General features: G+C 44.0%; 1 protein-coding gene across 1 annotated transcript; it reads right to left on the reverse strand.

Moving 5' to 3' along the window:
• Window positions 1-94: 94 nt before the first annotated feature.
• On the reverse strand, window positions 95-4726 carry LOC133127439 (fetuin-B-like). Its single transcript, XM_061240344.1, has 7 exons — window positions 4410-4726; window positions 3654-3764; window positions 2570-2657; window positions 2150-2316; window positions 1462-1575; window positions 997-1128; window positions 95-846 (listed from the first exon to the last, which is right to left on the reverse strand). The coding sequence occupies exons 1-7, from the start codon at window positions 4602-4604 to the stop codon at window positions 547-549; spliced, it is 1107 nt and encodes a 368-aa protein (XP_061096328.1). The 5' UTR covers window positions 4605-4726; the 3' UTR covers window positions 95-546.
• Between the last annotated feature and the right edge of the window lie 7748 nt (window positions 4727-12474).

The following is a 12474-nucleotide window of genomic DNA, read 5'->3' on the forward strand; positions in this document are numbered from 1 at the left end:
AAATGTCCAAAGTCCAAAGGGCATGTCTTCCTGAGAATAGTCCCACTAGCTCAATAAAATAATTAATGTTAGAAAGGAGACAAGAACTAGGTCATGGGTAATAACATTTTTAATTGTAGGCAGGTGTTGAGTACAGAAGAGCTGAATTGCTTGTTCTCATCATTACTGTAGCTATACATGTAGGTTCACCCCCAATATTTTTATATGAATTAATTTCTAGACTAGCCTGTATGGTTGTGAGACTTGACATTTGGCTACTCAATACTAGGGGGTCTAGCAGTGTGTCTTCCCCAAAGATGAAATAAAACCTATGCCCATGATTGTAACCCAGGGGTGTAACTCCAGTCCTGGTCTTTGAGCTGATTTTCGTTCCGACCAATTACCTTCGTTTTAGGGAGCTAAGCTGATTCACTCCTGTACTTGAGCACAGTACAATCTTTAGGCTACACTTGCAGTCTATGACTTTAGCTGGTGATTATGCAAACGTCAGATCAAGAAATGACTGAGCTAATGAGTGAACTGCTCTAGCCTACCTGCGGTTTTCATTCAGATCTTGAAATCATTTAAAGTGAGGTTGTGAATAGCTTGTCCGGGGCAACCTCTAGCACTCGGTGTAGCTCGAGACGGCTGTGGCAAATCAGGGGGAGGAAGAACCTGCACAGTCCCCAGTGGGGCTCTGGGCCCTGGGGCAGAGGGGCTGGCCTTCAACTTGTCGTGGTGGTGCTCGTGGGGGTGCAGGTGTTTGTGCTCGTGCTTGTGCGATGGGTCTGCGGGTTGTTGCTCTTTGTCCGAATCGGAGCCGTGAGCGCCTTCTTCCGCGTGTTTCGTTTCTTCGGTCTTTGCAGCCTGGCGAAACGCAAGCAGTCAGTCTATGTTCTCTTGCTCTCCCCCACCCCCACCTCACTGTCTCTAATCCAGCGCTCTTTCTTTCCGAACATGTTCATAGGTTCTGTAAAATGATCCGTCTCCAAGCAATTCGTTAACTTTTAGATTTACCTCTGGTTCGAAGATTTCACACTGAGCCGCAGTGATAGTCGGGTTCATGACCGGTGGTTCTGACCCTCCTGGAAGTTTTAGCATGATTGCCATTCCTCTATCGATATGAGAGGCTGTACAGAGTCCCTTGTGCTTTGGGGTAAAGGAAAGAATACCATGGAGAATTTAAAACAGCTTTTTAAAGCACTTTACATCTGCATCCTCCATTAAAAAAAGTTCATTTATATTGTACAGACAATTTTAATATGACAATAATGGCATTACATTATATTGCATTCCACTGCACTGCCAAATATAGATATAGTGCTGCTTTCATAGACAAAGATTAAGCTTGGTATGGTATGGTATGGAGAATCTCCATTCAGAATTGAATTTAGTCTAGGACTAAGCTTGATCTTTGTCTGTGAAACTGGCCAATATTTTCACAAAAGGGGTAATGATTTACTGCACATCACTGGTACTTACAGCAAATTCACAGTCCATCAGTTTGCATTGGGACACATTGACGTCAGGTGTGTCCTTAGAGCACACTGTCTCCTGAATGGTATATTCCACAAAGTAGGCTGCACCAAAAACCCACTGAGAAAATAGTAGTGAAATGGCAAGTCAGGCCACAGTGTTAAATGTGCAATGTTTTCATTCTGTTTCATTCATTTCTGACGGCCACAATTTTACCACCCTGTAGCCTTCACACATCAAACTGCTGGATCTAATAGGGTTTGGCTGGATGTCAAAAGTTTTGTTCATCTTTTTAGTTAGTACTTGGATAGGAAATGAGGGAAGGTAAAGTTGCTGCTGGAAGTCGTGTTGGTATGCCAAGAGAGGGCGCTCTTCCCCTGGACTAAATGGAGATTCAGCGCAATCCTCACTCACTATGGCTGTATTTCCCACCATTTTTCAAAAGTGTAAGGATTTCAACCTTGATGTACTGGTCACTTTCCCACAGAACTGGCTCTACATCTGACCATTTAATAATCTCCCTAAATCTGATTGGCCACATAGTCATCTCCCTCAATCTGATTGGCTGCACAATCCATTTTTTATTACGTAACCTACGTTCGCCAGCTCATCGCTGTCTGAGAACAGTCCAAAGTGAGTAAAGGATGGATACATTTATCTGTGAAAGGAATGATTCTGAGTAAACTGGACAGACCTGCATTGTTGCCGCCGTCACATTGAGGAGGGCGAAGTAATTCGGATAGCCGGTATTTTCGTTGAACTTTCTCAGGGAGACCTCGGCAGCCTGCAATACTTGAGGACGATTCAGCTTCACACCGGTAGGACAATCCGGACATCTGCGCCTAATGACTGAGCCTGGTACTGGAATTAAACGAAAGTAAAATAAAACATTATACAACGTAGAACACGGTTCTGAGTAAATGCCGATGGTGAAGTATATTTTTATTTGAGAAAAATGACAGGTGAGGGTTGTAAGAGAGACAAAATGGCTGGGAAAAAATAGGAAAAACATGACCAAATGAAAATGGTAAAGTAGTGGCATGATGCTGCAGAGTACTCAGCTTTTAGTTTGCACTTGGGCTGAGGGGACATTTTAGAATAAGCAATATTTTACCTGGTTGTATGGTACAGCTGTATTTCTTGAGCTCAACATTTAGTTCAGTTGAATCTACAAAAATATTTGCTTCACAGTTCCCATATTTCTGTTAAAAAAGAAAGTACACCATTTGAAACTGTAACATTAAGGAATTCATTAATTAACACAAGCAAATTGCTGCAATAGAGATACACCAACTAAATAACTCATTTGAGGAGTTATCCCCACCAATAGTGGTGATGTGGGCAAGTAACATGACCAGATGATAATTTCTGATGCATATCCGTGCCAGTGAGTTACCAGACAGGTGAGGAGACTACATACCGAAAGCTTTGTTATACCTGTGCTAAGGAAGCAATTAAATACATCTGACTATTCAGAAGCAGCTGAGAAGCCAACCGTCCAATTACTTTACTGAGAAGACTTTGATTTACTTGCTTTCTGATAACGCCATCGCAATGAAACATTAATATACAGTGGTGTGAAAAAGTGTTTTCTCCCTTCCTGATTTCTTCAGGAAGGGGGAAAACACTTTTTCACACCACTGTATATCATTTTTATACTTCCTAGTGTATGCTGCAGCTTCTCCAAAAACATGTTCCCTTCTAAACGTTCTTCTTAAAGTGATTGCTCATTCATCGACAAGAACTTCATTTACAAAAGGTGAGCTAAGTTCTGCTGTGTGGTGGCCTGTAGTGTAGCGGTTAAGGTAAATGACTGGGACAGGCAAGGTTGGTGATTTGAATCCCAGTGTAGCCACAATAAGATCCAAGGCCCTTAACCCTGCATTGCTCCAGGGGAGGATGGTCTCCTGCTTAGTCTAAGCAACTGTACGTCGCTCTGGATAAGAGCGTCTACCAAATGCCAGTAATGTAATGTGTGAATATGATTTCAGCAGGTTCTTTGTTTTGGCCACAGGAATCTTACCATGCATCTTAAACCTGTGGCCACAGTAAGTCTGCCTACATTTTGAACCGACTTTTTGAAACCGAAAATCCTGACTTTATCTCAAAATGTTGACAACTTTAATTAACTTTAATGAAGAAGGGGGTGACATTCTGTAAAGTGTACCTCATTGGCATTACTGCGACATAAAACTTACCGGATTTACATGATCTCTGATCCTACATGCACTTTGATTCTTCTTGCTGATTACATGACACTTTGTTTCCAGTACATCGATGATCAGGTTGTACACCACCCCACTTGGGTCCTGAGTAAAGAAAAAAAAAGAAGCAATGAGTCTTACATGGTTTATGTGGACGGTGAAAACATGGAGGTCTCACTCCACTCCACAAGTATCACACTCTGAAGAGTGTTTTTTTGGAACAAAGTCAGTGTTCTAGAACTCAGTGCTTCTAGAATGTTCTGTTGCAAGACCATTCTACTCACATTCGTGATCTCGCACCTTATAGGGTTAACAGCACCCTGCTTGAATACACAGCAGGCACCCCCTGCTACCCCCTTAACATCTAGTCTAATATAAACATCTGCATAAACATTTGTTTCCTTTAGATTCATTGTTATTTGTTCCTTCTGACTTGGTTTGACTTCTGTTTGAGTGCAAATTCCTTGTAAAATGCATCGTATAAATAGACATTTATATGTTCATTTTTGCTTATGCACATCTGCAAATGCACGTTGCAGCACAGGAGTATGATTCTGGGTACTGTATTAAAAGGCAAGGTAATGTAGTCCAATATATAAAGAAACGTTTTTGCAAGTACAAAGTAGAATATAGTGAGACAAAAGGCAGTTAAAATGCTTACGAAAATGCTATACGAAAGTTATTCAGTGATTATTCATTGTTCTGAATCACAGACATTGAAAATGGTAGACAGTTTTGCCACGGACTTACACTGGACTCCTTTTGTACATCGTGGAGCCGATTAAAGGCGAATACGTAGCCTTCTTGCCTGTCTTCGTTGATCTTATCCAGGGCTAACTGTGCAGCTTTTAGGATCGCGGGGGTCTTGCAGGTCAGACCAGTCAGGGACCCACTCTGGAAACAGAAACCCGCCAACAACAGCAGCACGCACAGCTTCATCCTCATTTTCCTCGCGCCCAATAGCTCCTGCTTGTACGCAGTTAGGTTTTTAGGCGTTTTGATAAACGGAACTTGACCTAAAGGTGCCTGTGGGCGATGCCTACGCGAGCTAGATGTGCCAACAACTCGTAGACTAGTATTACCCACTTACTACCACGATATACCAGCCAGCCCTATAAATGAACAATAATAAGTTTGTTATGTGGCTAGATTATCTGGAATGCAAACGTAGTCTAAATGTAAGCGTAAGCAAAATTACCTGTATTGTTATCAGATATTTAGATAACTGTCATGCTTACAGACAGCTGCCGCTATTTATACACTGGATCATTTAATTACATTGCCTTACATTTTATTTAGTAGACGCTTTCATCCGAGGCGACATACAAAACCGTGCATACGACTGTCATACAACAAACAACCGAATGCATCAGATGAGGTGCAGATAAGGTTCAGAACATAATGCTGTTTATGGGCTACTTTATGAATGCTTGGTTTGAAAAGATTGCCTTTTGGGCAACGCCAGCCATGTAGAAATATCTGCACACAGCAGTGCACAAACTGACCATCAATGTGCTTTTGGAACCGAGTCGAATTGACCTGTCTGTTACAAAAGGGGTGAGCTTTGTTTACCAATGGAAACTGCCACGTTTCTCTGCCAAGGCTTCAGTGTACCAAACCGAAGTCCAAGTTAATGCTTGCCTACCCCTTTTTTAACTTTACAATTTATATTTTGCATTCAAAGTTTGTTTATACAGGATAAAATATAATTTATACTATGTGTAACGTGGCATTTTTGTGGTTAGATGTAGTTGGTCATGTGATTGTGAATATAAACTGAACACAACGTAGAATGTATTATTTTATCAACCCATCAATTAGTACAGAATTGAGACACGAATCAGGTCATGGGTAACAACATTTTTAATTGTAGGCAGGTGTTGAGTATTTCCGTAATGACTGAGTGCGGTATTGGAACTCAGCACAAGTAAAATAAAGCGTGAGGCAAAGTAGCACACAGCAAAGAAAAAACATTTTTAAAGCCTATGAATACTTAATATATAAATTTAGACACCACTGAATTCATAGCACTGAATTATTTTTCATCTTTGAAAAATATATGAATTTATTTGAATTTATGTTTGTCAATTTTCACAAATTTGGATGCAAAAATTGAAGTTGCAAACATTAAAAAACCCGTATTCAAGTTGTGCAAATTCAGCTGGTCAAATTCAGCGTGCAAAATTCAGTTCAAAAAAATTCCAACGTAACATCTGGGCTAAGGATGGGCGTTGATGCCTGGAGGCAATTCATTCTAAACACTGCTCTAAATTCTAGCTGGCAAAACCAAAATCAGAAAAGGAGTGAACACGTTACAATCTGGCAGGGAACTGACGTTGACATACGGATATATATACACAGATCGATGAAGTGAAATGACTAACAGGTTGGGTTTGTGTTTATGAACTGCCCTTTTCAGTTCAGCTCACAGGGTTTGTTGAGTTGATTGAGGTTTGGTGCCTGAGGTGGCCATTACAGAACATAGATTTAGTTGTCACGGAACCATTTCTATGTGGATTTTGAGTTTATGCTTTGGGTCATTGTCTTGCAGGAAAGTCCACCTACACAAGTCTGCCTTGTGGTAGAGGCAACCAGATTATCAGCCAAAATTTCCCAGTGGATGCACCAATTACTACACCAGGGGTGCCAATAATTATGAAACCTTGATTTTGATGAAATCTATTTTTTTTTATCAAATTAATGTTGTCATTTTGAGTTTATCTGAGTAATGATATTGTTTATTTTTTGTGAGTAGTTTTTATGCATTGGCAGTCAGCGGTACCTATAATGCTTCCGCTTTTAGGATCGCGGGGGTCTTGCAGGTCAGACCAGTCAGGGACCCACTCTGGAAACAGAAACCCGCCAACAACAGCAGCACGCACAGCTTCATCCTCATTTTCCTCGCGCCCAATAGCTCCTGCTTGTACGCAGTTAGGTTTTTAGGCGTTTTGATAAACGGAACTTGACCTAAAGGTGCCTGTGGGCGATGCCTACGCGAGCTAGATGTGCCAACAACTCGTAGACTAGTATTACCCACTTACTAGCACGATATACCAGCCAGCCCTATAAATGAACAATAATAAGTTTGTTATGTGGCTAGATTATCTGGAATGCAAACGTAGTCTAAATGTAAGCGTAAGCAAAATTACCTGTATTGTTATCAGATATTTAGATAACTGTCATGCTTACAGACAGCTGCCGCTATTTATACACTGGATCATTTAATTACATTGCCTTACATTTTATTTAGTAGACGCTTTCATCCGAGGCGACATACAAAACCGTGCATACGACTGTCATACAACAAACAACCGAACGCATCAGATGAGGTGCAGATAAGGTTCAGAACATAATGCTGTTTATGGGCTACTTTATGAATGCTTGGTTTGATGGGTTTGTTGAGTTGATTGAGGTTTGGTGCCTGAGGTGGCCATTACAGAACATAGATTTAGTTGTCACGGAACCATTTCTATGTGGATTTTGAGCTTATGCTTTGGGTCATTGTCTTGCAGGAAAGTCCACCTACACAAGTCTGCCTTGTGGTAGAGGCAACCAGATTATCAGCCAAAATTTCCCAGTGGATGCACCAATTACTACACCAGGGGTGCCAATAATTATGAAACCTTGATTTTGATGAAATCTATTTTTTTATCAAATTAATGTTGTCATTTTGAGTTTATCTGAGTAATGATATTGTTTATTTTTTGTAAGTAGTTTTTATGCATTGGCAGTCAGCGGTACCTATAATGCTTCCGCTGTACTTTCAGAGGGCGGCACGGATGGTGCAGTGGGTAGCACTGCCGCCTCACAGCAAGGAGGTCCTGGGCTCGAATCCCCGTCGGCCGGGGCCTCTCTGTGCGGAGTTTGCATGTTCTCCCCGTGTCTGTGTGGGTTTCCTCCGGGTACTCCGGTTTCCTCCCACAGTCCAAAGACATGCAGGTTAGGCTGATTGGAGAGTCTAAATTGCCCGTAGGTATGAGTGTGTGAGTGAATGGTGTGTGTGCCCTGTGATGGACTGGCGACCTGTCCAGGGTGTATTCCTGCCTTTCGCCCAATGTATGCTGGGATAGGCTCCAGCCCCCCTGCGACCCTGATCAGGATAAGCGGGTTCAGATAATGGATGGATGGATGGATGTACTTTCAGAACATAATACTGTTTATACTTTATGGAAGCTTGGGTTGAAAAGACGGCCTTTGGACAACACCAGCCTTGAGTCATCTCTGCCCACGCCAGTGCGCAAAGTGGCCACCAGAGGGAACCCAAAACTATGCTTTTGTCAAAGTGACCTGCGTGTTAAACAAAAGGGTGGGCTTGTTTACACGTTACATCACACTATTGACATGCCTCGCAGCTCATCCTCCTTTGCAATCTTTGCCAAGGGCTCTGTTTACCAAATCAAAGTCCAGGTTTTTGCAGCTTATGCCGACCCCATTTTTCAGCCTACGTTCAGGGCCACACTTTAGTGGGTGAAAATGCAACATTTCTATACCAGGTAATCGTGTACTGAGCATTGCAATCTTATGGCTTTTTATATTTGAGTTCAATTGAGTGTTTGCTTCATAAATGTGATAAATGTGGTTTTCTCTGATTTTAACAATTATGAAAATGACTACCGGGCGGCACGGATGGTGCAGTGGGTAGCACTGCTGCCTCACAGCAAGGAAGTCCTGGGTTTCAATCCCCGTCGGCCGGGGCCGCTCTGTGCGGAGTTTGCATGTTCTCCCCGTGTCTGCGTGGGTTTCCTCTGGGTACTCCGGTTTCCTCCCACAGTCCAAAGACATGCAGGTTAGGCTGATTGGAGAGTCTAAATTGCCCGTAGGTATGAGTGTGTGAGTGAATGGTGTGTGTGCCCTGTGATGGACTGGCGACCTGTCCAGGGTGTATTCCTGCCTTTCGCCCAATGTATGCTGGGATAGGCTCCAGCCCCCCTGCGACCCTGATCAGGATAAGCGGGTTAGGATAATGAATGAATGAATGAAAATGACTACCTTTTGTACAAGAAACTCCATACATTTGATGTGAATAGGCTATAGGTTTGCACATTATGTTTGGTCCATATCACATTAAGAGCTCATCCTTCACTCCACTATGTTGTATAATATTGCCTAGTAAATATTTTAATAAAAAGTGTATACTCAGAAACCTGAGTTAGATACGATTATAATTATAATAATATAAATATAACAATCATTTACTTACTTTGCTTTTCTCAATTTCAAAGCATTTGATAAAAGACCCAAAGGTCACCTGCACACATTTTTGAGGACATTGTTTAGGCACCACATTTTTTAATTTGGAAAAACAAGACAATTTTAATGTGTTACACATTCAGTGTGTTCTTTTATAGATATTCAACATTCTTGGTATAAAAAACATCACTGAAATGACATCATAACCAACTTGCTTTATTTCCCAGAATGCAAGGGTGCACTGTGTGCAGTGAACACTGATTCTTAGCTTTTTGCTTCCTTCCATCCATTATGTTTGGTAACTACAGGTGGTTCCAGTATGTAGCAGTTGTGTTATGATGCAGAACTTTCGTTGCCACTGTAAGGTTGTGCCACATAATGAATTTGGCTTTGCCGAGCTGGGAGCCAGAGCTGGGAGCCAGAGCAGAGGAGGGCTGCCCAACGCTGTTCCTGGAGATCTACCGCCCTGTAGGTTTTCAGTGCCAGATTCAACCAATCAGCAGCTCAATGAGATCTATCTAGATGTTCGATGAGGTGTGCTTTGTTAGTGTTGGAGTGAAGACCTACAGGACGGCAGATCTCCAGGAACAGGGTTGGGCAGCCCTGCTCTAGCTGCTGAATCAGGTGTGCTTTGTTAGTGTTGGAGTGAAGACCTACAGGACGGCAGATCTCCAGGAACAGGGTTGGGCAGCCCTGCTCTAGCTGCTGAATCAGGTGTGCTTTGTTAGTGTTGGAGTGAAGACCTACAGGACGGCAGATCTCCAGGAACAGGGTTGGGCAGCCCTGCTCTAGCTGTTGAATCAGGTGTGCTTTGTTAGTGTTGGAGTGAAGACCTACAGGAAGGTAGACCTCCAGGAACAGGGTTGGGCAGGATTAGGGCTCGGGCGTCAGGCCAGGAGAAGGGCGTTCACACGGTGGCCTTGGGTTTGAACTCGGGGTCCTGCTGCAGCAGGTTGTTGTAGAGACCCCCGCTTCTCTCGGGCTTTATCAAGCACTGTGGGGACCGGGGAACATCGCCGGTGGGGAAAGGCAAAATGTGGGGCTTGTCCTCCTGGTTGGGGGTTTTGGTGTCTGGGAACGCGGGCAGGGTGACGGCCTGGCTGGGGCCGGCTGGCTCCTTGGGGAAGGAATGCATGATCACCGGCCTCTCTAGCTCCGGCCGGTCTGGGAAGGACGGCTGGGTGACCGGCCTGTCCAGGTCAGGGAGGTAACGCACACTGGTCCTTTCGCGGTCCTTTCGCAGTCTTCCCCTGGTCGTGGTTGTGGTGGTGGTGGTGGTGCTCATGAGGGTGGAGGTGCGTGTGGTTGTGCATGTGGTCGTGGAAGTGCTCGTGCGCGTGCGTGTGGTTGCCGTGGTGATGGTGGTGGTCTCTGTAGTAATGGATGTGGTCGTGGGTGCTGTTGTGAGCGTGGTCGCCGGCGTGTTCGTGGGTGTGTTCTTGGTCGTGGGTGTGGTTGTGGGTGTGGTTATTGTTATGGGTGTGGGCATGGTTGTGGTGGTGATGGGCGTGGTCATGCTCGTGGGCGTGGTCGTGGGTGTGGGCATGGTTGTCGTGGTGATGGGCGTGGTCATGCTCGTGGGTGTGGTAATGGATTTGGCCATGGCCATGGGTGTGGTCGTGTTCGTGGGCTTCGTCGTGGGTGTGGGCATGGTTGTCGTGGTGATGGGCGTGGTCATGCTCGTGGGTGTGGTAATGGATTTGGCCATGGCCATGGGTGTGGTCGTGTTCGTGGGCTTCGCCGTGGGTGTGGTCCTGGGTGTGGTTGTGACTGTGGTCATGTTCCCTGCCCAACAGATGCCTCTGCTTCTCTTTCTCCGCCCCCTTTTAAAGGAACAGACATCAATTTGGTTAGCAGAGCAAGAGGGCACAAACGGAAATTGGTTATGTTATGTTCTGAATTTTCACGTGATTGGGCAGCCCTGGCCCGCCCGGCTGTCACTCACATGCTTGGTGTGGTGGGCGCTGTTGAGTCTGTGGGGGGCGAAGACGTATCCCTGATGGCGGTCCTGGTTGATCCGATCCAGGGCCTGTTCGGCGGCCGACTGCATGAAGGGGTCCTGGCAGTTGCCCGGCTCCAGGGAGGGGTTCACGGGGGTCCCGTTGACGCACACAAAAGCCAGCAGCAGCAGTGATCCGCAGCGCAGCATGGTGGAGATCCTGTCCCCCAACACTGAGAGGCTGTCACTCATATACTCCGGCTGGGGGCCCACTATCTGTGACCCAGCAACCTTGATCTGTGCCCTCTTTGCCTTCCCCCAAACTGTCATGGGTCAGTCAATAAGACTGCCCCCTCCGTCTCTATATTTTCACTCTTTCCCTCCCCCTGTTCTCTCCCTCACTCTCTCTCTCCCTTCTCCCGCCCTCTCTCTCTGCCTCCTTCTCTCTGTATTTCTCTCTCAATTCAATTGAATTCAATTTGCTTTAACAGCATAGAGGGTGTCGATAAATTTGCTTTATCGGCACCCTCCATTTTGTATTGCCAAAGCACACAGTACTATAAAAACATACATTTAAAATTTAACAATACTTCAACATCTCTCTCCCTCTCTCTGTCTTTCTCTCTTCCACCCCCGCTCCCTCTCACCCCCCTATCTTTTTTATGCTTTAGAAATTCAGTGATAACTACTTCCCCCCGGTGGCCTTATTTGGGATATGTTTGATTATATGGGGGGAGGGGAACTGTAGTATGTGGTTAGACTGCAGTTTTGGGGTTTCTTCAAATTCAAATCCTTCAAATCGGTGATTTCTGAAAACAAGTGACCACATTTTTTACATTCCAATGCTTTTTCTGTGGCAAATGTTTTAACATTGACACTTTAAATATTTTATTTTAATAACATTCCAGGCATACACAGATATAGTATGACTTTATATATGACTTTTTTTTTTACCTAAGAAGGGCTTTCTGATTGTCTCAACTACATCTTTGTTAGTTAATCTATAATATAATCTCTCGAACTTCTTTTAATGATGTTGAATGTCTACATTTTCAAAGGGACAGATTTGGATGCAGTAGTGACATTTTGTTTGACCTTTGGGCAGGTATTGGGGGTTCATTAACCTGGGGTAATCAGCTGATCTGTGCAGTCTCATAGCGGATCCACCAGCTGACTGGTTGTTTGTTTGTTTTGCTAAATCGTGAAGGTATGGCAGAACTGGAGGGGGGCTGGGAGCACAATGTCCAGACAAAGGCATTTGAGATAGATGTAGATTTGTTTGTGCCAGAATGCTCACCACACATGGGAGGCTTGTTTTGGAATGCTCGACCTGGTGAAAAAAAACAGCTCAAGCTAGGTTTTGAAACAGCTGGTAGCTGGTGTTTCATAGCTGGATTTCACACCAGGGAACTTTGCAAGCTATATAATTATATATATGTTCCATTTATAATCTGATATAATGCTGCATACACTCTATTGCCAATTGCTAAATAAATGAATAAATAAGCTTTTAGCAATTCAGCAAACCGCTGCAGGAGGGAGAAATGATTCAAGAACCCTTTTTATCATATGCAACAAAACTGCTTTTCTCAAGATGTTTCTGGAAATCCCAAGGGCCCTAGTGCAAAATGAAATACAAATAACACAGCCGATGATTGGTGCAAATCGAATACCATGACCAATCAT

The sequence above is a fragment of the Conger conger genome, chromosome 4 (assembly GCF_963514075.1).
Source record: "Conger conger chromosome 4, fConCon1.1, whole genome shotgun sequence".
Taxonomy (NCBI): domain Eukaryota; kingdom Metazoa; phylum Chordata; class Actinopteri; order Anguilliformes; family Congridae; genus Conger; species Conger conger.

What these genes read in the sequence shown, in the direction of transcription:
- LOC133127439 (XM_061240344.1), bottom strand. Translation starts at nt 4,604, where the DNA reads ATGAGGATGAAGCTGTGCGTGCTGCTGTTGTTGGCGGGTTTCTGTTTC. An exon ending in TCAGAGATCATGTAAATCCG is followed by an intron (nt 2,658 to 3,653) that starts GTAAGTTTTATG and finishes CTTTTTTAACAG; the next exon opens with AAATATGGGAACTGTGAAGC. An exon ending in TGATGGACTGTGAATTTGCT is followed by an intron (nt 1,129 to 1,461) that starts GTAAGTACCAGT and finishes TTTACCCCAAAG; the next exon opens with CACAAGGGACTCTGTACAGC.